Raw genomic sequence first — 26,234 nt, 5'->3', positions numbered from 1 at the left:
TCTCTACGTCACTGGTCGAAGCAGACTGCAATATCGCAGTTTACTTTTCATGCGAACTGTGTTTGTGTTGATGTGACGTGAAGGTTGTTTGATTCCAGATGTCCAGTCCGTTTATATTACGGAAAATCAAATCTCGTGTTCCTCAGTTGGAACAACAAAATTATTTTACAACACAAAGTACTTACATGCAGCTATTTATATTTTATAAACGTTGAGCGGACCAGGCTACGCAGGAACAGGCTACGCAGCAATGTTGGAAGACTCAATAAAATTGAGCTTTTCGTCAGGTGTTTTATGTAGACTTCTGTAACCACCAGGGAAACGTCTGTCGGGGCACCCATTTATAGTGTGGCTGGTGGTTATCTGAGTATCACAACAATCAAACTTGCTGTCAGTGCAAAGCCCCCACATGTACTTGTTGTATTTGCACATACCGTCTACAGATTCACTAAGATGAGAAATTCTGAAACCTTTGCCAGTCGGGATGCCCTCGGTTCTGGATTTTAATGGCTTGTTACTCCTGTTTCCATTCAACATTCCAGTTGAATCTGCTGGAAAGTATTTGAAATCCACCAGCATATACTGGTCTTCTGGATTTCAGATGTTCCCTAGGCAACAAGAGTAAATCATCTTGAAAAGGGATAGTCATTTTTAGAAACTTGCCGACAGGAGTTGTCAACGAAGGTGAGTTGGACAGGAGTTAGATAGTATTGGCAGCCAGCGTATAGGTTTAGATCCGACCGTGCTTCAAATGGTCCTCATATCCGGATTCAAATGAACTTCGACATTGTATTAAAAATTAAAATTGTTACTAGGATACTAGTATTCAAATGGTATTATGATATTTATTTGTACCAGACTGGTGGATGAGGAGGAGACGAATTAAGTGATATGACTCTTTCGTAGAAACGACATGAAATTACCGAGAAAAATACGCCGATATGAAATTTTTCTTGGTCTGGCAGTTTTAACGGTGGACCAGTTGCTTTGCGACACCAGTGGCCGGAGCAGTATTCATTGTATGTTCTGATCTGTCTTCCCTGCTTTTTATTTGGTTACATATTTGGGGCACTACATCTACTTCCATACTCTGCAAACCACTGAGGTACACAGCAGATGGTATGGTCCATCGTACCACTTGTTAGGGTTTCTTTCTGTCCCATTCACGTATGGAGCATGGGAAGAATGATTGTTTGAATGCCTCTGTAAGTACAGTAATTATTCTAATCTTATCCCCACAATTCCTGTGTGAGTGATACGTAGAGGGTTGTAATCCTTGGCAATAGGCTTTTGTCATAGCCTGTGTCTTCCATAACTCTGTCTCCTACTATCATATTGCTGGGGGAATCGTGTTGTGTGAAGTGTCCCTTCGAGGATAAACAACGTACTGTAAAATTAAACAGAATTATATAACACAATTTGACATTTTGACCGCTTTGCTGCAGATATATTAAATAAAAAAAACCCTACTTGTATTGTGAAGGTTAGCATATTTGTTGGATCATTTACTGCATGAGCAGTGAAAACATCGTAAATGATAAACTGTCATCTTTCATCATTTCAAAGTATTGCCAGAGAGTGAGTCTCGTAATGTGCTCAAATTGTGTGCGTAAACTTTGCAGTAAGTTCCTAAGTGCTCTCATTGTCAGATGCTGGATGAATATAGTCTAGGTACAGCATGAAATTTTCACTCTGCAGCAGTGTGCGCTGATATGAAACTTCCTGGCAAATTAAAAGCTTGTGCCGGACCGAGACTTGAACTCAGGACCTTTGCCTTTCGCGGGCAAGTGCTCTCGCAGGAGAGCTTCTGTAAAGTTTGGAAGGTAGGAGGCGAGGTACTGGCAGAAGTAAAGCTGTGAGGACGGGCCTCGAGTTGTGCTTGTGTAGCTCAGTCGGTAGAGCATTTGCCCGCGAAAGGCAAAGGTCCTGAGTTCGAGTCTTGCTCCGACACACAGTTTTAATCTGCCAGGAAGTTTCATAGTCTGGGTACTTTATGTTGTGAACTACACAGCCTCAAGACATATACAAAGTTTCTAGCAGCAATACTTGCCTTATTATGATAAAGATTTAACACAAGATGATACCTCTCAATGTGTAGGTCATGATGGCATTTTAAATTCAGTCAGTAATTATACGAAATATTTAAAATTGAATGGGTAAAATTAAATATGTTGCTAAATTTTTGTCTTAATCATCTCAGTGATAAAATTTTAGAATTAGATTTGGTCTGGTTACAGACTTCAGACAGTACAGCAAGTACTGAAATTGTAATGGTGTGTACAAACACTTTTTGTTGTAACGATTTTTGGACCCAGTGATGATCGCATAGATACAAGAAATAGATTCACTTAGGAATTGTGTGTGTTTCCCAATCTGACATTTGTAAAACATGTAGCAGTGTGCTAAAGTAAACTATTGAGCCCAAGGGTTTCACATTAAAACTTAGCTTGTGATACTTTGTACAGTGTGCTGTATTGGTTTGTAGAAGATGCATATTCAGAGATTTTACTGTTAGTGTTTTCTGCTTCCGGTACCACTAGTACTTGGTAGTAGAAGACTGGAGTTTTCAATTTCATTCTGTGGCATTGTAGTGTCCATTAGATACTGGACTTGTGTGTAATAATCATTTACCTACTGCAGAAAAAGTAGTAGTTCATGAGCAATTCTTCACTTTGCATTTTCAGGATCAGAAAAGAGAAATGCTCAGAGGTTAGCAGTATTGCAAGCTATTGTGAAGCATACGGAAGGAGGTAAAGAAAGATTGTTTCAATCGGGTGTCTGGTTTGGTAGTATTTCGAAGTTTTGTGGTGTAGGTACATGATCACATGTGCACATCTTCCTGTAATGGCGTGACTGTAGATGCCCATTTGATTTTGTGTGTATCATGTAGTGGATGTAGTAAAATGAGTATTATGTCAACAACAAAATTTCAGTATATTGAGTCATTACCTGGGATGGCACTTTCAGAAATATACTTCAGGCTTATGTTTCTGAAGTCTGAAATTGGAGTTCATTTCATTGGACTGTTGTGGAACTAAATAACTGTAAGTGTAGAGTGGGAAGGTACAGATTCCTCCCCTATTCAGTTGAAAAAAATATCTAGTGGAGAATGGTTCAGTAGTGAGAATCAAAATTTTGTAGTCTAATGTGTAATAAGTCTCTTGGGATTTCCAACAAAGGAAAATATTAAATTCAATTACTTTCATACTTTTACCCAACTCGTGTGAAGTGCAACTCTCTTGTTAGTTGATAACTTTGAGGAAGAAAATCTTCAGTCTCGAAAGCCCTGTGAAATCCGTGATTGCTGAGGTCTGTGAAGTAGTAGTGATAGTACTTGGTTTGCAGTTGTGATGATAGGTATAGTGTGAGACTTTTAGTACCCTTGTGTGCCCCTTGATACAGTAGTGACTGGTGTAATATCCCTGAAACCCATAACAGTGTTTCTGCTTTTACTACAAATTAACCTGGTACGTGGCTGCTTTTCCTCCTGCTTGGCAAGAGACAAAATTAAAAAGACCGGTCCACAACACTGAAACTCTGTCTGAAGCTTTGTGAGACAAGGAATCTGCTCACATATGAGGAGATTGCTTGGGTGTACTTAACTTTTATCACAACTTAATAAACAGTGTTTTGCCTTCCTGCAGTATCAGGATCACAGAAATGTCATGGTAATTTTTGGATATTGTGTGTGTGTGTGTGTGTGTGTGTGTGTGTGTGTGTGTGTGTGTGTGTGAAGTGGCTGAAATCATCAGTAAAAAGAAGCCTAAACTCATTCTATGAAATGAAATGTAAAACAAAGATGCATCTGTTATAATAACCTTTCCCTCTTTTGTTAATTCCACTGGTTTATTGGTTTTCTTGTGACAGTCACTTTGTTTGGGGTAAGGCATTTCTGGTGTTTTTTTTTAGTTCCTGTTACCTTCAGATCTTTCAGCTAGTTACTGTTCTTAGCTGATTACTGCTGAAGTTAGATCAAATTCTAAGCAATAAAATGTTACAAAGTGTGATAAATACAATTCACTCCATTTCATCCTGCAGGAGTTACAGATGTGATCACAGCATATCTTCTACAGTATTTATTCGATCTTTTGATTTGGTCTTGTCCTGTCTTCTCATTCAGAGCTGTGAAATTTTGATAAGTACCTCAGTGATTCCTTCTTTTTATTATTAAATTAAGAAACCAAATGGAACCCAATCAAAGTGGGAAAAATATTTGTGATTTTGATGTCAAAATTGACACACGTAAGTCTGTGAGTAAATAATAATAAATTGTATCCAAATAAATTCTTGTCATGTAATCTCTTGTGTACACAAATGGGAGCTGATGAGGCAGTATTCTTGGGTTAAAATGGTGACTAATAAGTACTCAGTTCACATTTAATGTTGATAGTATTAATTTAATTTGAGTGTAAGTGAAAATGTTTTTACCTTTCTTAGGTACTAGTATCAGTCACGGAACACTTACTGAAAGGACAACAATTTCGACTTTCGCCCTCTACGTCACCAAAGTTTCAGTTTTGACTGTCTGAAGCACATGTCACATGAATTTTAATAATTATATGGCATGTATAAATTTTCTCTGCCATAGTTGAAACAGTTTGAATGTCATTTCTGCAGCAATCCGGCAAAAATTGTGTGTGTGTGTGTGTGTGTGTGTGTGTGTGTGTGTGTGTGTGTGTGTGTGTGTGTGTGTGTGTAGGAGGGGCATTGTTACTTTTTTTTTTTTTTATGATGTTCTTGCCACTCTGTGACTGATTTCCCTCTGTTGTTATATTCTTCTTTATTATCCTTTTGTAAATTATATTTTTCTACCATTTTCAATAAGGCATCAGTTTTGTTTCTCCGTTAAATTCCATTCTGTTTTGTATTCATGTAGCATTTGTTTTCTTTTGCCCAGCCGTGTAAGTTACATGGGAATTACTGTGAATGTTCAGAATTTCATCATCATGTAGTGTATGCCTGAAGTGTGTACATTGTATCTCTTGTTTACCTGTTTATTGTGACTCTTTATTTTTGTGTCAAAAACCATGTGATCATATGAGTAGCCTGTTTACCATGTCACATAATGAACTGATTGATTGTGTGTCTCCTTACTTAAACATGTTTTTCAGGCAAAGATGGCAGCAAGGTGACTACAGTAGTAGCAACCCCTGGCCAGGGTCCCGACAGACCACAGGAAGTGTCCTATACGGACACAAAAGTCATTGGGAATGGCAGCTTTGGTGTTGTCTATCAGGCCAAGCTATGTGATACAGGAGAGATGGTGGCCATCAAGAAGGTGCTCCAGGATAAGAGGTTCAAGGTCTGTATGTAATATCAAAAAAAGTATTTGTCCTTAGATTCCTGAATACAGGGCATACATGGAAGAAAGGTCAGTGTATCAGTTGGTGACAGTAAAAATAATTCAAAGGAAAATAATATTCACATGGCATAATGGTAGTTATTTATAATCACATTTTTATTTTTGTATGCTACTTTGCTTCATTGTCTAACAAACTCACACTACTACTACTCTGCCCCTCCCTCACCTCTCCTCTCACTCATTGCCTGATTTAATGGAACTACATTTCATTACCATATGCTGCTTATTATTTGTTTTAAATGTTTTAGTAGTCGATAATACAGAAAATAAAATTCTGCCTCTGCATTATTCCCTGTGTCAATAATCCTAAAATCTCTGGATGAGTAATTATCTATTTTCAAGTATATTAACATGGTTGATTATCCTTTGCAATGTGGTCATAACTTTCCAACTGCCAATTTCAGTTGTGCTGTGGCATCAGGAAACTTGGCATAGAGAGATCATATCATCATGAACTTGTAGTGCAACCTAGTATATTGCCTTTCAGTAACTAAATTGCATCAAGATTCATATTAGAAGTAGTAGGAAGGTACTAACTTAGTGGAGAAAAAGGTTGACTGAGATTTGTGAGTTGCACACAATTGAAGCACTTACTACACATGAGTTTAGGTAACACACTATCAGTTATACCTGGAACACAATTATACACTATTTAAATGAACTGGATTTGGAATAAGATAAGATTTTCGTTTTGACATAAGGACAGACATGAGTAGAACACAAGAAAGATAAGATTGACAGTGATGATGAAAACATAAACAAAACTAAGGATGATAATTAAGGCTTATTTAATTTTTTCAGTCATGTTTTGCAGCATAACTAGGTTGACTGCATCTCTATAATGCTGAGGTGGAACGAGTCTGCACCCTTTTTTTCCGCTAACTGTTATGAACACTGCCTCAAGTTGTACAGGAATAACTTCATTCATTCATGACTGGTTATGAACTGTTTTTCCATTATGAGATGGCAAGTCTTGGGTTGCATCATTCATACAAGTGAAAAATTGGCCATGAAATCAATAATTGTGGTAACAGATAATGGGTCTCCACGTGTGCACATTGCTAACTGTTGGAGCACAGTAATGAGGATATGTGGAGGCCATGTGACCTTATCACAGTTATTGATTTCATGGCCAATTTTCCATTTGTATAACTAATGTAATGCAATACTTTCTTATTGTTGATTTGACAAGGGACGACTAGTCATGAGTAAATAAATGTTCGTCCTGTGCAACTTCAGGCAGTTGTTGTAACAGTTATTGGAATGACAATGGAGAATTGGCTCAATATTACTACAAAAGCATCTCGTTGACATTAAAAGGCAAAAGGAATTGCAGCAGTTGTTAAATTAGCTTTGTGTTCAGTGTTTGTCAGTTTTAGGGTACATAAAGGTATAGCTGGTAAAACTGCAAAATTTAATTGAAAGTGAACAGCTAGGACAGGTAGGTGATGGACTCTGAAGAGGATGAAAAGTTTATTAAAGGAACTTAACAGGAAACTGTTTGATGGATTGCATTGCAGTCAAAGTGTATAATACCATTGATATGGTACTCAGGGTACCCTCCGCCACACACCGTCAGGTGGCTTGCGGAGTACGGATGTAGATGTAGATGTAGATGTAGATATTATGCATAGCATGGGCAAGAAGGGCTTTTAAGTTTTTGGTTTAGGTGCTGCAGAATATTGTTTTGTGCACTGCGTATGGGCTATTGAAGCTAATAAACTAAGTAAAATTTGATATCCACTAGCTTATCAGTTTCCATAATTCCTATAATTGTCCGTGTCAATATCCCTAAAGGGGAAAGGTTGATTCTTAGAAACTGGTGCCATTATTAATAAAGGCATTGTGACCTAAGTAGAACTTAATTTACAGCCTTTTATATCAGCTGTGGACAAATCTCAATGTGGCTAAGAGTTCATAAAACAGTTTCAAGAATAAATAATAAATTTACTTCTGTGTATATATATTATTTCAAACAAAATACGCGAATGTGCTTTCATCATTGCGAGAGAATATGTTGCTTGTATTAGTCCATCTTGGTGATCCTTTGTGAAGGCAGCTACATCCGTTTGGTGAAGCAGTTCATTTTGCATACTCGGTTTGCTTCTGGATTGTTCAGGATGCCTATATCTTCAGCCATCCCCATAACTGAAAATCTAATTATGTTGTCTCTGAAGGTCACGGTAGACAGATAATGGAGCGGTTGTGGCCAGTCACTGATATGGGATGTGTGATACAGATGTTGCCTCACACATGTGTTACATGGTGGTAGAGATTTAGTAACTTTATCTTGTCATAGAAAGAAACCATGCACCTACTTATGACCATTCCTGTCATCTGAGATACTGATCTTTCCTCATGGAATGCTGTATACTGATTGTAGTAAAACGGATGCATTTCATTAACAATTTGGCTACCATAGATGTTAAAAGTGCATTGTATGAATAAATTGGTGCTCATAGCTATATGGCAATGAGAGAAAGTTCTAGATTAATATGAGGCAGCTGTAGTGGTATTAACATTTTTTTCTGCACCATCACTATGACAAGTCATTTTCAGTCTTGATTCACCTAATCAATGCAAGAGTTAAGTTGTGTTAGTAGTGAAAACAATAAATTTGCAATGTATATTGTTCGATTAATTTCTGAAAAAAATTCTTTTCTCTTCTTTATACTGAATGTGTTACAGAAAAGTCAAAATGATTTTGCATATTCTCATAGACAATTTAGAAATTAATTCAGACCTTTAAGTATGTTAAAAAGTGAAAAATTCCCAGAAATTGTTCAACATTTCTTGACTTCATAGAGGTTCAGTTACTATTTAGACAAAAGTTCTGTTACATTCAAATAAGTTTTACTTGCTATTTTATTTTATTTTCAGAATCGGGAGTTGCAAATTATGCGGCGCCTGGAACATTGTAACATAGTGAAACTGAAGTACTTCTTCTATTCGAGTGGTGACAAGGTATGTAACACTTAACAGCTTGTCATTTTAACTTGGGAAGAATTTTGTGTATCTCCTGTGTTTATCAATACAGCAGTAATACTGAAGTGGAAATATGCACTCATATTGTTAACCTTCCATTAGTTTTGTTTATGAACATTGTTCACACTTTTACAAAGAAAACATACCCATTTCCCATATCTGTGAATTTTTAAATGATGCTATTTTTATTGTTATTCAGAAGTTTCAAATGTTTGAAGTTTCATACATATGAAAATATTTATTTTTATAATATGCGACCCCCCCCCCCCCCCCTCTCTCTCTCTCTCTCTCTCTCTCTCTCTCTCTCTCTCTCTCTCTCTCTCTCTCTCTCTCTCTCTCTGCGTGCGTGTGCTTGCTTTTATTACAGGATATTACAGGATGAAAAACAAATTTTGTGTTTGGACAAAAATATGATTACTGTTGGATGTCATAGCCATTAAAATACTTCTTTATTGTTCTGCTAACTTTGCTGTACACCGATACAATATTTTACAATGTGTATGGTCAGGTTTTGTGGTGCTGAATATTGTGTGTACATGTGGAGAAATCATGGAGGGGAAATTGTGTTTGGTGAGCAAAATGTGAAACTATACTACAGAGCAGTATTTCAAAAGAAAAATGCATTTTGCATGCTGCACATAAAGTTTTCTTGTTTAATTTGTGCAACCAGATATGTTTTGCTTTATACAAAGTACATAAAATTATTTGCAGTTATGAATATAGACAACCATCAGCCGTATAATCAAATGGTGACCACGAAAATTCGTGTCGGAATTGAACACGAACCTGGATTTTCCGCTTTCCCCCAGTGGTCGCATTACAGTTTGGCTATCTGAGAAGGACTCATGGTCAGACACGAACTTCCAAATGTTGTCAACTGTGTGTCTGCAACCTATACTCGTACACACAATTATGTGTGTTCCTGTACAGGGGAGACCTTTTACTTGAAGGTCATTTGTCTGGTGTTTGACAAATAAACACAATATTGTAGTGCCTGTGTTACTCAGAATTACAATGCAGTATTCCTCCGGGCATGCATGCCCAAAGGAACATTGCATCGTAATTCAGAATAACATAGCCACTCAGTATTATTTGTTATTCCTTAATTAAAAGGTATTTTCAGTGGATGTTTAGAAATATTACACAGTTTCTTCATTTCTCCGTATAATTTATCGTTTGTACGTATAGGTTATAAATTTAAGATAGTTCATTGAAATTTTTATAGCAAAATGTAAAAGTAGTTGCAGATCAGCATGTAATCCATTATTTGTAAGCCAAACCACTTTCTCTCATGTGATGTACTGGTTGAAAGTTGGCAGTTTTTTGCTGTGGTAACTGTTTACAGAATATAAGGCTATAGTTGCCATTTTGTGCATCTACAATGTCATTTGTTTCTGTAACTGTTGGCAACATTCTCAAGTTTTGCTTAAAAAATTGTGTAAAATTTCAGGACACTTACTGAAGGTGGAGGTGCCTTGCATCTTAAGGCAAAATGCATCTGGGTGCACAAGTTAAAAAAAATTGCTGAGCAGTGTGCAAATTGCATTATTCTTTTAAACTACTGTAACTTATATACAGCTGCTGTGAAAATGGCCACCACAAGAAACTTATTAATGCTAGTAACTTGCTCATCAAACTAATGCAAATGTGACATGGGGGAGAAAGGGTGGGAGTACAGTGGATAAGAAACAACAGGGCTAGTTACAGGTTGTAATGTCCCCACTGCTGCTCGCCGGAATTTCTTTTGCAGCTCACACCTCTCAGTTGGGTCATCTCCTATAAAAGCTCTTATATCCAAAAGATTTACAGTGGTACAATTGCTGTTTTTTTTTTCAGTTGACTAATTTTTTTGTGTATATAATGGCATGGAACACCATAATCTCACATTTTGAAGGGAAGACCTGAAAGCTTCTGCACAGCTCTTGGAACCCTGAATTATAAATTTTGCATCCAGCAGGAAGATCCAGTGAGGTCATGAACTTGAATCATTTTGCTTGCAACTTAACTGTGTTATGCTGGTTCCTACAGAAGTTTTTATAACATAAGAGTAATCTATATGAGGATGGTAGTGATGTCCTAGCAGTACTGACAGCATAATGAGATGAATGCTAATGTCACACTCTAGCCAACAGAGGATTGTTCTCAGTAACTTTCCAGCTCATTCCTGCCACGTCTCTCCCAACGCTCTTTTTCTTTCCTACTTTGTGTTCAGTCTACGCCCCATTTATTCCATTTCCTGGTAGCACATATCAAATCTCAGAGCATAACTTTCTTGATTACTATTGCTAGGACAAATTGTTCTAATTACTGTTCCACTCTAGCAGTACTTCGAAAATGAGTAATATACAGGATATGTATTGCTTTGTTACAATGTTGTAGTCAGCATTGGATATGGTATATCAGCAAAAACAAAGTCTGTTCTTACTTACCAGAGTAATTTGTAGTTAGCAGAGTAATTTGTGGATATGACAGATTTTCAGATAACACCTGATTGTATGAAAAGTCACCGAATACTGTGGTGTGGCTTTTCACGATGGTAAAATAGACTGTTGCTGCTCATACACAGACGGGCTTTTAATAGTAAGATAAAATATCAAACTGACAACAGTTAACATGTGTGTCGAGACACGGATGGATGTGCAGCCCCCCCCCCCCCCCCCCCACCACACACACACACACACACACACACACACACACACACACACACACACACACACACACACAGGTTTTGTTCAGTCGAAGCCAGATTAGGATGTGTGTGTACGGCTATGCATGACCATCCTACCTTAATAGTTTGACTCACAGCAAGGGGGCAACCAGATATGCACACAGAGCTCAATCACCCTGCAGCTCCCAGACTGTGAACTTATTTACAAAACAAAGTTTTTAAAATGTAGGAGAACAATCTTGTTCTGAAAATAAGTTTTTAAACTGGAGGGCAAAAAGAGTATTTGTGACTAGAACAACTTGATCTTGTTTTCCCTAACTTTGTGGTAATACATTCAGGCTTGCTACACCATGCTCTCCAATTGCTATTGAGAGCCAGACTGTTTCTGAATTTAACAAAGTACAAGAAATCTTATGTACACAATTTCATTATTAAACAAGTGCCTTACATGTTTTTAGATGAGCATCAAAATTATTTATACTGATTTGTCCGAGTAAGTGCTTCCATGATAGTGTGTTCAGGAGTTGGCTATCAGAATAACACAGCGACTGGTTTCTAGTTGTTTCCAATGCAGCTTTCATAGCAGCAACTAATTGAGGAATAAGTTCTCTCTTTTCATTTCTGTTCTGACATTTTCATTGTCATACTTCTCTTTACCTTTTGTACTGGTCACGAGTATCAGCTTTAGATAACAAACTGCTCTGAAAGGCTACAGTTGTAATTTGTCATTATTGTGTGTTTTGTTTCCCTGTTGCCATATTTGTTTGATGCAGCATAATTTATGAAGCTAGCAGTTAAACTGAGGAGAAAAGTAATAAGTTGATCACTTTCTTGCAGGTGAACACAATACTGCGTGTTAACAGAAGTTGTGCGAACATACTCAGTTTGGGGCTGCTCACCAGTTACTACTGTGACAATGCTGTGTTTGCTTACTATTGTCACTTTCTGTATTCAGTTGTTATTCTGATCCAAATGTTTAGTTTAAGTTTAATACACAATGTAATGTAATGTTATCGTCAGCTCCAATTCTCTAAGTGACTTACAGACCATTCACCAAAAGTAACTTCTCTCTCTTCTGCCTTTATCCACATCCCTTTCAAAATAACTAAGAAAACTTTTTGCATACTTGTTTAGCATGTGTGTCATAACTTAATGCATTGCAACAATACTAATCATACAAAGAACTGTATGGGTGTTTGTGACTCAAATGTTGTGTTCATTGAGATCAGTTTCAAATTGCTGCTGCTGTTACTACAGAGGTGGTGGAGGAAATAAGTGTGCTGAACTGACAGAACCATCAGAGTGTCAGTGTTCTGTTTCGCATGTTTGTCAAATAATAACCTTTGTTTGTCACAGAAGCCGCATATCCCATATTGCTTTGTAGTCTACAGGGTGCTGGTCATGTTAAGGAATCTTCAGGTTGACTCAGGAGACGGAAAGTGATACCCTCATTTGTAGTAACTCTTCTGTTATTTTCTGTCATAAAGTACATATTGTGTGGTACAGTGATAATAATGATTAATAAATACATATCTACTAAAAAGTTGCAACTAATGAGCCTGACGTTGTACACTACCAGAGAAAAGATAATACTCATAGCGATGCCTCTATCCTGTGTGATGGGAACATCAATGAAGGCAGGGCAGAAGGAAGGGATATGATCATAGAGGCCAGCCAAATGTGGCAGTTAATTTGTGAAAGTTGAAATGAATTGAATTTTATTTGATCATGTAGGATTACATGGTGTACAATGTACGTACGTGTAATATAGGACACATCAAAAATACAAAAACCTTTATCATATACTTCATAATTGTTCTAACATCATTGATTATAATTAACAATGTTTACAAACTTAATGCGAGCATTACTCGTCAACACTGTAAAATTCTCGTTATCCACCAGGCCTCAATCTCCGCTAACTTGAAGTTGCCGCCACTCGTACCTCACCTGTCATTCAACATCATCTTTGCCTCTGCACTTCTGCCTCGACTGACATCTCTGCCCAAACTCTTTGCCTTTAAATATGTCTGCTTGTGTGTGTGTCTATATATATATATATATATATATATATATATATATATATAATAGAAAGAAACTTCCACATGGGAAAAATATATTAAAAACAAAGATTCCAAGACTTACCAAGCGGGAAAGCGCCGGCAGACAGGCACATGAACAAAACACACACACAGAATTACGAGCTTTCGCAACTGGCAGTTGCTTCGTCAGGAAAGAGGGAAGGAGAGGGAAAAATGAAAGGATGTGGGTTTTAAGGGAGAGGGTAAGGAGTCATTCCAATCCCGGGAGCGGAAAGACTTCTCTTAGGGGAAAAAAAGGACAGGTGTACACACACACACACACACACACACACACACACACACACACACACACACACACACACACACACACACACACATCCGAACATACACAGACACAAGCAGACATATTACTGTCTGCCGGCGCTTTCCCGCTTGGTAAGTCTTGGGATCTTTGTTTATATGTGTGTGTGTGTGTGTGTGTGTGTGTGTGTGTGTGTGTGCGTGCGCGCGCACGAGTATATACCTATCCTTTCCGCTCCCGCGATTGGAATGACTCCTCACCCTCTCCCTTAAAACCCACATCCTTTCGTCTATCCCTCTCCTTCCCTCTTTCCTGAAGAAGCAACCGTTGGTTGTGAAAGCTAGAGATTTTGTGTTTGTGTGTTATTTTATTGTGCCTGTCTACCGGCGCTTTCCCGCTTGGTAAGTCTTGGAATGTTTGTTTATATATTTTTCCCATGTGGAAGTTTCTTTCTATTATATATATTTCTCTTTCTTTCGTGACATCGTTGTGGCGTTGGTAGCTTGGAACACTGGGTCTGGATCACTGCTGTAGGAATTGCAATACCACAAGTTTTCGGTGCATCTTGTACATCTTTATGAAGACCGTTAACCTTTTTGGCTCTTTCTTCCATGTTTGCCTTTGCTGAGTCCAAATGCCAGTTCAGTCGTGAAGAGTTTGTCGGCTTCGGTTATTCTTCTGTCATTCAGGAAATCTTTGAGTGTACAAAATGTATGCATTCAGTGCTGCAATATCTATCACTTCCATGAAGATTCTTAATGGCCACCACCTTGTTCGTCTCTGTATTCTCTTCTCATTTTGTCCCCATTACCTACAGCACCTTTGGTTTTGTTGTTGTGCAGTATGATTTCGGGTTTTTGTTAACTTTCTTCACCACTCACTTGTCTCTCATTATGCTGAGTCGAGAGTAGTATTACTGCATTTCCCTTCTTTCGAACACAGGAAACTAGTGTTAAAATCATTTGTGAAACCAAACATTGTAGAGTGAACTTCTCTCTTTCTGTTTGGCAAGAACTCCTTCGGAATCTCTTTCTTATTGGAACGCAAGGTACCAACCACTGCCATGTTTCATTTTAGTAGTTCAGCATCCAATGGAAAACTGGAGAAAAAATTATCAGTTGTTACACCATGACCTTTATTCAGTAATGGTTTCATCAGATCTGAAACAACTCACTGTCCTTGATTCGCTTCCTGAGTATTGTCCACCATTCCTGTGTAGAGTTGAATCTGTAATAAGTAAGATGTCTTCACATCAGCACAAACCCAAATTTTAATGCCATACTTGCCAGGCTTGCTCTTCATATAAACCCTAAAAGGGCAGTTTCCTGAGGACATTGCTAATCGTTCATCAATAGTCACGTATTCCTTAGGATAGTTCATCCACAAGGTAGATTTAAATTTGTCAAACACTACCCTGATGGCTTGTTCCTTGTCCTTGGTTTCTTCAATTCTCTGTGCTCTTGAGTCTGTTGTCAAATCGCAAGAATTTCAGTATAGACAAAAATCAGTTTCTTGACATGGCAGCAGAAATGAATGGTTGCTGAAAGGCAACACTACCTGCCCACAGATTGGAAGCACTTGTTCAATGTCCACGAGTTTGCCAGCTCCTATTAGAATTGCTAATACAGCGTACACTTCAGTTGCATTTAACTCTCTCCATGTCGTCTTGTTCGAATAATGAGCTGCATTCCACAAAGAAATTACGTGTTTGGCTTCCCTGTTCATTTCTTCTACAATGATGCTCACTATTTCCTGTGAGATAAATAATAAAAATGACTGTTATTGTTTTGATTGTTTTTCCATCATTCACTGGACCAGGTGTTATGTTCAAAATATTGTGACGTCGATGCCGCCCACCTTTTGGTGGTTCACTAGAAAATTGTAGTCCACTTCTAGAAAAAAAAAACAAATTTCCTGTGTCTTCACCTTCTTCACATTCTTCTTCTTCACATGAATGTGTAGTGTCTTCTGATATTTCATCATCAGCTTCATCTGATGATGCTATGATATGGTCTTCGTCAAGAGGTTCCATATCTTTATTCAGTTCATTATCAATGTTCAATTCATTTTCATCGTAACTGACATCAGAATTGTATAGAATTTCCATGATCTCTACACTAGAATGTCCTTTGGACATCATTACTTGCAGATGAAATACTGACTTGTGTAATGGCAGCTCAACAGCGAATGTCAAATTCAACTCAACAAAAGTAATCAGTAACAATAACAAACATTGGATCTATGGCAAAACTCAACAAAGAAGATGAATGACAGATATATTTCCAAAAATCTTCTTTTTCTACAAATAAGACGTTTCATATCAAGTGGGGTAGTGTCACAATCCCACCAATAAATGACTTGAATAACAATGACAAAGCAAAAAAAAATTAGACAGTCGAGAGTGTGAATTAAATGTCAATCATTTTAGTACAAAGTCATGAAACCACAGGCATGTGGCCCTTCAGATAACATTATTACAGGGAAAAAAATCTACCTGCGGTAGTCAGAATACCCCGCTTGATAACGTGAGGGTTAATAATATTTGAAGATTGTCAAATGTCATAGAAACTTCTTTGAGTAATTCGTGCTGCGGTGGTGTTCATTGTGCTTTAGTTGTTAAACATGTTCTTCAGAGATTGTCATGTGTGTTTTATCAATGTAATTGTTATCATCATCATTGATGCCCTTGGTTTAATACAGTGTAACTGGAAGAGTGCTGTGGCTAGATTCCCAGGTTGTAGTAAAGATGTTGAAATAAGAGGCTAGTACTGTTGCAGTCCATCCATATCATTTCTAAAGTATTATAAAATCGCATCAGTCACCAGGTCTGCTTCTGAGGAAGCTGGGAGTTATCTGGAGTAGAATTGACTTTTTCCAACAGTTTAATCTGTTAAGAGTATTATTATTATTATTATTATTATTAATAGGAATAGATAATACAAATATTAAAGAAGAACTAAAAGAAAAATATAGACAAAGACCAACAAAAATACTGAAAACAGAATTGACAGCACGAAACAAAACAAAAGCTATAAATACTTATGCTATACCAATATTGACCTACTCATTTGGAGTAGTGAAATGGAGTAACACAGACCTAAAAGCACTCTATACACTTACACGATCACAGTGCCTCAAATATAGAATACATCACATACATTCAGCAACAGAAAGATTCGCATTAAGCAGAAAGGGAGGAGGAAGGGGATTTATCGACATAAAAAACCTACATTATGGACAGGTAGAACGAGCAGAAACTAGCAAAATACACAAAGCAGTCACCCATATAAATACATTGGCTACACCACTGCAATTTCATAACCACTTCTACAACCCTTTAGATCACATAACATCAACAGATACGAAGAAAGTAAATTGGAAAAATAAAACACTACATGGCAAGCACCCGTATCATCTAACACAGCCACACATCGATCAAGACGCATCCAACACATGGCTAAGAAAAGGCAATATATACAGTGAGACGGAAGGATTCAAGATTGCAGTACAGGATCAAACAATAAACACCAGATACTACAGCAAGCATGTTATTAAAGATCCCAATACCACAATAGATAAATGCAGACTTTGCAAACAACGAATAGAAACAGTAGATCACATCACAAGTGGATGTACAATACTAGCAAATACAGAATACCCCAGAAGACATGACAATGTAGCAAAAATAATATATCAACAGCTTGCCTTACAACATAAACTTATAAAACAACACGTTCCCACATACAAGTATGCACCACAAAATGTACTCGAGAATGATGAATACAAATTATACTGGAACAGAACCATTATAACAGATAAAACACCACCACATAACAAACCTGACATCATACTCACCAATAAAAAGAAGAAATTAACACAACTAATCGAAATATCCATACCCAATACAACAAATATACGAAAGAAAACAGGAGAAAAAATTGAAAAATACATCCAACTGGCTGAGGAAGTCAAGGATATGTGGCATCAGGATAAAGTTGACATTATACGAATTATACTATCAACTACAGGAGTCATACCACACAATATCCACCAGTACATCAATGCAATACAGCTACATCCAAACTTATATATACAACTACAGAAATCCGTAATTATTGATACATGTTCAATTACCCGAAAGTTCCTAAATGCAATATAACATATACCGTACAGTTAAAAGGAAGTCGCGCTTGATCAAGGTCCGCGTCACTTTCTACTTTTGACCAGACATAACGTCTGAGATAAGAAAGAAATAATAATAATAATAATAATAATAATAATAATAATAATAATAATAATAATAATAATAGGACAATAGGTAGTGGCAGATTGAACTCTTAGGATGTGCCTGGATGGCTCATTTAATCTCTCAATGTTTCATAACAACATTTACTACAGTTCCATTCACCTTTAGGGTATTTTAGTTTAGAGAGGTTTTTGTTGCTCAGTACATAACTTGTGCTGGGCTGCCAGATGGTGTTTTTGTGTTTAGTTGTAATAATGTTTGACATCACTTTAATGTCTTTGAACAGGTTATCCTTTCCTGGTGCCCATGATCTGTGGAGCAAATATAGTGTACAAGAAATGTGATTACAGATGTATTTCTTGCGTTTGCACATGCACAGGAAAGACCTAGTGAATGACTACGTTTAGAGAGTAGGATGTACATAATCTTTCTTAAGGTTTGTTTATTCTTTGTGTTTCAGAAAGATGAAGTTTACTTGAATCTTGTACTGGAGTATATACCAGAGACTGTGTACAAAGTTGCAAGGCATTACAGTAAATCTAAGCAAACTATACCTACTAGTTTTATTAAGGTAAGTGCCATTGTTAAGCTGTGTTGCAATATATTTGAATGTGTTTGAATTAGAAAATGACTTTAAAACAACAAGGGGTTCTCATGAGTAGGGGAAAATAGGCATAAGTAGTTATTCTGTGAGGATTTATTGAACATACATATTAAACAAAAGTGAGAACATTGCCTATTGTTTAAAGTATAATACTGATCAAGAATCTCCCACGTGGAAGAGCTGAGCGAAGATGCAGAGCTCTGGTAAAGTACAAATCACTATGGTGCCAGTCGCACAATATTGGACTTGATTTGGCATTAGCCTACACAATTTTAATCTTACCATGTATTTTATTTTTTAGTGGTATTGAATAAGTGGTTTATAACACTGTTATGAAAAAGATAGTTCCTGCTATTATCCTTTCCATAATATTGTTAAACTCCATCCTGAGTTTTTCTATTGTTTGATAAATGGTTTATAATAAGGCATGAAAAAGGAAAGATCTTTTCGCAGTTGCTCATGTAAATCTTGTCATCTGCCTCAAACGAAACACACAGTATTACATTGTCAAAGTTTCCTGTCGACTCCCCATGACACAAGGAAAGGACATACGTGCATAAATGCATTGAAACATGAATATCACAAATACACTAAAATTTTAAAATAAATAGTTTATTTCCAGTTATTCATCATCTTCTGCAATGTAAAGTCCGTGACTGTGTCTACTTCGAACATAAGCCTCTCCACCTATCTGTCTTTTCCTCTCTTGTCTACAGATCGCTTCACTCTTAACGACATCTCTTCCTCTTGGTTTCTTTCCTCGTGTTATTTCAAGAGTTTGCCCCAGTATCTCGTCAACTCCCATTGTCTTAACATGTCCGTACCACACTCTTAACTTTTCTGAGATCTCCTGCATGCTGTTCCATTGTTTCCCTCACCATCTCATCCCATTCACCATTTGTTCTAGTCAGTCATATCCTGCTTTTTTTTAAATTAATTTTCTGTGCAAGACTTCAGTATTGCTTTCTTTTTCATTGCAGTTGTACATGTACCAACTGTTTCGAAGCTTGGCGTACATTCACTCATTAGGCATCTGCCATCGGGATATAAAACCTCAGAACTTGTTGCTGGACCCGGAGACAGGTGTTCTCAAACTGTGTGACTTTGGCAGTGCCAAGAATCTGGTAAAGGGTGAGCCAAATGTGTCGTATATCTGCTCACGCTATTACCGTGCTCCGGAGCTCATATTTGGGGCCATTGACTACACCACCAAAATAGGTATGTTTTGTAAAAATCATTTTATTCCAGTGTGCAAAATTGTTTTATTCTTAACAGTGAATTGATTTTAAGTACACATTTATATGGCTAAAACAGCTCAATTTAGGTATTATATATAAAATATTTCTTTCATCATGTGATACAATTTCGTGCACTTTCTTTTTTAACGTTTTGTGAGAGTCCTATATTCTCACATGTCGAGTTTGATGCAAATTTAGATCGTAATTTTTTTTATATATAATGTTAAACATGGTTATGAAAATGGGTTTCTTCACGTTATTCATGTAATATCGTTCATTACACTAGTAAATAATGTAACAGAAATTAAAATATTGCGCAGGAGGAAGCAATCAGTTGGACGTGAAATGTAGATTTTGCATTTGGCTCACAATTCATCTACACAGTATGGGAGGGAACAGTGGTTTCTTAAAAATTAATTTTAGCTGGAAAATAACAGTAACATTTACAAGTATCATTCTAAAAGGGGAAACTAATCTTCATTAACTTGTAAGATACTGTCTGCCGCTGTGCAGTGTGTGTCAGGCCCTTTGATATTAATCTGCTTGGTAAAATAAAGTGTACAGTCTTGAAAAGAATTAATTATATATAACTACATGTAAATTTTGCAGTACAAGAAATTATATTTTACCTCCTAATGGCTGTCGTGTACGTTTGCCTAACTAAGCATCCAAACAGTAAGTGTGTGTGGATTCTTTGCAGATGTATGGAGTGCTGGATGTGTGTTGGCAGAATTGCTCCTGGGTCAGCCCATATTCCCAGGTGATTCTGGCGTCGACCAGTTGGTTGAAATCATAAAGGTGCTCGGAACACCGACACGTGAACAGATACGTGAGATGAACCCTAACTACACAGAGTTCAAATTTCCGCAGATAAAGTCTCACCCGTGGCAGAAGGTAAGCCTAGAAAGTGAGCTCTGTAATTACAGCAGTTACTGGAGATGTCACTTTTAAATAATTTCGTCTGCACAGTGCTTTTTTATGTGTAGTACAATATTTCTACTTCCTTGGCTGGTGATTATGTTGTGTTTGTAGATGATGATAATAAACAATATGCAAACTGACACCAAACTTTGGACCGCATTTACTTTTCATTTGTGGGAAATAGCAGTCTTGTATGTTAAAACTAAGGTCAGTGTAGGAAAACTGAGAGATGAAAGAGGGGTAATTGCAGTTTAGAGGAATAGGTTTGCTAGTTTCAGGAAATATTTCAATTTGTTGTTTCCCAACTCTTGTTCCAACTGCAATTTTTTTTTCAGGCCCTGTTGGACTCGTTTTGTTCTTGGTGGCTCAACATTGCCTACTAATTACTAAAAGCTTTTTGTTACATTGTTGTAAGATACCCCCATTCTCATTCATTAAGTAGTGTTTAGTGTCTAGCATATGGGCTGTGGTAAATTAGGATTAGTTCACTATTGGAAGCCCTCAACAGGCTGATAAGTTTTTCTGGAAGGTGGAATTAATTATAAACCATTATCTTTCCTCTGTGAAGGAAAGTAGTAGACTGAGAGTACTCAGGCATACTGGAAAAAGTTTAATGGCCAGAGAGACAAGATAATTTACTGAAATGTGTAGGTGATTTGTTTTGTTACAAATGCATGATATTTTTATAGCTCTTGAGTCACATGTTTAATTAAAAAAAAAGTTATCCTCATTTTAGGGTCTGTATCAACATCCCTACGCCAGAACAAGAGTAGGGATTGCAATACACTAAATGTAGACTGAAACTTACTTCACAATTTACCAAATTAACATATTTCAGCAGTACATTGTAATACTGATGTGCTTGACTGTTAGCTTACTTAAAATTTCATCCAGTATTTGGTGTCATGTCGTGTTGTGTCGTGTCGTGTCATTTTGTGTAGGTTTGAATCTGCAAGAGATCCCACTTAATTTTAACAAGGTCTGTATATACCTCTTACTTGTAAATGCATATGAACATTAAAATTTATTATGTACCTTCACAAGGCACTGAACCATAGTCCTAAAATAAAGAACAGAGAGACTATCTACCATACTTCCAAGGCTCTCAGGTGTACTGCCAGATCCAGTTGTTGAAAATCCACGATATTTCAACTAACAATTGTTCCAACATTGTCAGGTGGTGCTGATGGGCCGAAGTTCCTGCTGCGTCCTGGCAGTATTTATACTTGCTGGTCCAGAGTTCCGGCCTCGCCCCCCCCTCCCCCCCCCTCCCCCCCTCCTATGCTGTGGTGGTGGTGTATTTCTGTTTCCTCCTGTCCATTGTCCTTGTCACACATCATGTCTGGATGTCGCATTTTGCTGTGATGGGGCGTAGTATTGGCTCAAATGCCTTGCTCAGATGGAAGCCTTTGTCTGTATCAGTCAAATTGTCAGACATATTTCAGTTGCTTCTTTGCCAGTGCAGTCCCAAAATTTATCAGTGGTAGCATTTTCAATGCAGTGTTCTGCTATTGTAGACTTACAGGGTTACAGTAAGCAGGTCTGGCACTCATATTCTGTATATCAGTCTTCAGTTCTGTGGATTGTTTGTCCAGTATATGTTCTTCTGCATACATACGGAACATGGTACAGCACTTTTTTACTCATGGCATCTTTCACTGTCCCTAATAAAGCTCGTATTTTGCCTGGTAAGTGGAAAATTGGCTTTGTGTGATGATTTTTGCATTAGTCTTCCCATTTTTTGAAGATATGATGGCAACAAATGGTGTGAAAGCGGTCTTCTCATTGTCTTCTGCCTTGTTTTTGTCCTCTACGTCATTCTTAGAGATCCTGCCTCACAGGGCCATCCGAATCTGTTGATTGCATTTCCATTCTTGTGGAAGATGGATTCCATGTGCCACATCTTTGCCATCAGACTTAAGTGTGCCCAGTGCACGCTGTTGTTCTACAAGGAATGATGGCAGCTAGAGGCTTGAGGTATAAATCTGTGTGCTTTGGCTTACAGTGTACTTAGTGAGCAAGTTAGCTGTTGAGCCTGTGCTGAGCTAGAACGTCAAGAAAAGGAAGTTTGCATGGACAGAATTTCTATAGTTCTTCTAGGCGATGTGGCCAGATGACAAAAGTGTCGACACATGGAAAGAAACACACCAGTCTAGTTAAGCAATTTGCAGTGCTCTGTTCTTGAACACTGTGAACAAATTTGCTACAACTGACAGATGTGGCCTGCCCATGGCTATGCCATCACTCTGCTCACAGTATTTTCTGTTGGGGGAAAAAAATAGGTCGTCAGAATAATGTGTGTGTGTGTGTGTGTGTGTGTGTGTGTGTGTGTGTGTGTGTGTGTGTGTGTGTGTGGAGGAAAAAAACCTGTCGGCTTAGGGCTGAACTTGTTGATTAATTTTACGAAGTCTTCAAAGGGCTCTCATATGAGATGTTGGATGACATCAAAGTTGCCCATAATGTTGGGCTCCTGCAGCCTTAGCTCCAGCCAAGTTTGATACGTGTGTGTATATGTGTACACTTGCAGATGCGAGAGCCCACCAGATAAGCAGATGCGAGAGCCCACCAGATAAGTCACATGCTTAGCCAGGGGATATGTCGGTGCCGTAATGTCGCTCACTATTAGTCACGTGCATTCTTTGTGGGTATTTGGCAGGCCATACGGTCTAGATGGTACAGCAGTGTCCTGGCAGAGTGATTTGGAAAAGTCATCATTGAGTGCCCAATTTCTTCATCTGCTGGATTTTAAGAAAGTATAGCAAAATCATCGGCAAATGCCAGGCAGTTCACTGTTTCACTCACACCAGATTTGTTAAGTACATTCAATAATCAATCACATTTTCATTTCGGATCTGTACTATTTCTTCTAATACACATTTTAAAGACTGTAAGGATTTCACAGGTTGGAGTTCAGAGTTCAGTTCAAATACAAAATCCTTGAATTACTTTGTCCGGAGTTCTCCGTTAAGAGTCAGACGTTGTTTTAGAATCCTCAAATGTTACAGCTGTGTCTTTAGATTTCGGTAGTAAGTGACAGCCCCATGTAATTTTAAAAAAGATAATTTACGTTGTTGTTGTTGTTGTTGTTGTGGTCTTCAGTCCTGAGACTGGTTTGATGCAGCTCTCCATGCTACTCTATCCTCTGCAAGCTTCTTCATCTCCCAGTACCTAGTGCAACCTACATCCTTCTGAATCTGCTTGGTGTATTCATTTCTTGGTCTCTCTCTACGATTTTTACCCTCCACGCTGCCCTCCAATACTAAATTGGTGATCCCTTGATGCCTCGGAAGATGTCCTACCAACAGATTCCTTCTTCTGGTCAAGTTGTGCCACAAACATCTTCTCTCCCCAACCCTATTCAATACTTCCTCATTAGTTATGCGATCTACCCATCTAATTTTCAGCATTGGTCTGTAGCACCACATTTCGAAAGCTTCTATTCTCTTCTTGTCCAAACTATTTATCATCAATGTTTCACTTCCATACATGGCTACACTCCATAGAAATACTTTCAGAAAAGACCTCCTGACACTTAAATCTATACTCCATGTTAACAAATTTCTCTTCTTCAGATACGCTATCCTTGCCATGAAATGAAATGAAATGTCGTGTGACAAGGGCCTCCCGTCGGGTAGACCGTTCGCCTGGTGCAAGTCTTTAGATTTGACGCCTGCCAGTCTACATTTTATATCCTCTCTACTTTGACCATCATCAGTTATTCTGCTCCCCAAATAGCAAAACTCCTGTACTACTTTAAGTGTGTCATTTCCTAATCTAATTCCCTCAGCATCACCCGTCTTAATTCGACTACATTCCATTATCCGCGTTTTGCTTTTGTTGACGTTCATCTTATATCCTCCTTTCAAGACACTGTCCATTCCGTTCAACTGCTCTTCCAAGTCCTTTGCTGTCTCTGACAGAATTACAATGTCATTGGCAAACCTCATCGTTTTTATTTCTTATCCATGTTTTTTAATACCTACTCCGAATTTTTCTTTTGTTTCCTTTACTGCTTGCTCAATATACAGATTGAATAACATAGGTGAGAGGCTACAACCCTGTCTCACTCCCTTCCGAACCACTGCTTCCCTTTCATGTCCCTCGACTCTTATAACTGCCATCTGGTTTCTGTTCAAATTGTAAATAGCCTTTCGCTCCCTCTATTTTACTCCTGCCACCTTCAGAATTTGGAAGAGAGTATTCCAGTCAACATTGTCAAAAGCTTTCTCTAAGTCTACAAATGCTAGAAACGTAGGTTTGCCTTTCCTTAATCGTAAGGTCAGTATTGCCTCACATGTTCCAGTATTTCTACGGAATCCAAACTGATCTTCCCCGAGGTCGGCTTCTATTAGTTTTTCCATTCGTCTGTAAAGAATTTGTGTTAGTATTTTGCAGCTGTGGCTTATTAAACTGATAGTCGGTAATTTTCACATCTGTCAACACCTGCTTTCTATAGGATTGGAATTATTATATTCTTCTTGAAGTCTGGGGGTATTTCGCCTGTCTCATACATCTTGCTCACCAGACGGTAGAGTTTTGTCAGGACTCGCTCTCCCAAGGCCTTCAGTAGTTCCAGTGGCATGTTGTCTACTCTGGGGGGCCTTGTTTCGACTCGGGTCTTTCAGTGCTCTGTCAAACACTTCACGCAGTATCGTATCTCCCATTTCATCTTCATCTACATCCTCTTCCATTTCCATAATATTGTCCTCAAGTACATCGCCCTTGTATAGACCCTCTATATACTCCTTCCACCTTTCTGCTTTCCCTTCTTTGCTTAGAACTGGGTTTCCATCTGAGATCTTGATGTTCATACAAGTGGTTCTCTTACTTTATAGTTAGCCAGTAAGAGAGAGTCTCCTGTAGTTGTTGTTGTCTCTTTCTATCACCTTGCTTGTGAAGAGGATGTATTAAGATGACATTCTATTCTTCCAAAATCTTCTGTAAATAAGTTGCAGATGTTTTATAATCTTTGTGATGATTTCAGAATTCGAGCTGTTATGAAGTTTTCCATACTGGCCTTGTTGTTTTTCAGAGTTTTAATTGCTGTCTGATTTCTTTCACGGTTGATGGTATATTCCCTTGATCCTCCCAAAAATCTAAGAAATAAACAATGGACAATCTGGGATGGAATAACAATTTGAATTAGGATAGACTGCTGTTACGACTGGAGGAGGCATTCAGCGACAGGCAGACGCGTTTAAAAGTAGACCATTTGGTTTTTTAAAGCTGTTGGGCAAGCTCCTTATAAGATGCATGAGTGCATGTGCTCTCTCTCTCTCTCTCTCTCTCTCTCTCTCTCTCTCTCTCTCTCTCTCTCTCTCTCTCTCTCACACACACACACACACACACACACACACACACACACACACACACACACACACACACACTCTCTTTCATACAAGCACAACCTGCACACATGACTGCATGCACACATGACTGCAGTCATTTCCAGGTGCTTTGGTGGGTAGTGGTGTTAAAGAATAGGCATGGGATGGGGAGGAGATAACATGTTAGGGGTGGAGGACATGCTGCAGTGTGCAGGGACAGGATGGTGGGTTGACAGGTGCTGTATCAGGAGGCTGTGATTTGGGGGGGGGGGGGGGGGGAGGCGAGAATTGGAGAAGAGAGGAAGACGAGGATAGGAGGCGAGTATGAGGGTGGCGTGTTAGCAGGAAAATGATGGAGGTCGGTGTAAGATAAGGGTACCGAAGTCTGAGATTAGAAGAGTGAAGGTTAAGTAGCAGGGATAGTTCCCACCTTTGCAATTAAGAAAATATTGTGTCAGTGGAAAGTATACAAATGCAGATAATTTTAAAACTGGTGCAACCACAGCTAAAATAGTTATACATGATTTTATGACAATTTAT

The 26,234-nt window shown here is 38.1% G+C and overlaps 1 protein-coding gene across 7 annotated transcripts in view; it reads left to right on the top strand.

Moving 5' to 3' along the window:
* Positions 1-26,234, top strand: part of LOC126292194 (glycogen synthase kinase-3 beta) — a 301,006-nt gene that overhangs the window by 226,850 nt on the left and 47,922 nt on the right. For 4 of the 7 annotated variants that reach the window (XM_049986042.1, XM_049986043.1, XM_049986038.1 and 1 more), the window contains exons 2-6: positions 5,112-5,302; positions 8,243-8,326; positions 18,065-18,175; positions 19,189-19,426; positions 20,147-20,340. In XM_049986042.1, coding sequence (XP_049841999.1) covers positions 5,112-5,302; positions 8,243-8,326; positions 18,065-18,175; positions 19,189-19,426; positions 20,147-20,340 — 818 coding nt within the window. Of the gene's footprint in view, positions 1-2,684; positions 2,751-5,111; positions 5,303-8,242; positions 8,327-18,064; positions 18,176-19,188; positions 19,427-20,146; positions 20,341-26,234 lie in introns of all 7 variants that reach the window. The other 3 variants (XM_049986039.1, XM_049986040.1, XM_049986041.1) reach the window with 1 other exon arrangement.

The sequence above is a fragment of the Schistocerca gregaria genome, chromosome 9 (assembly GCF_023897955.1).
Source record: "Schistocerca gregaria isolate iqSchGreg1 chromosome 9, iqSchGreg1.2, whole genome shotgun sequence".
NCBI lineage: Eukaryota > Metazoa > Arthropoda > Insecta > Orthoptera > Acrididae > Schistocerca > Schistocerca gregaria.
This window is presented reverse-complemented; position numbering and strand designations above follow the sequence as displayed.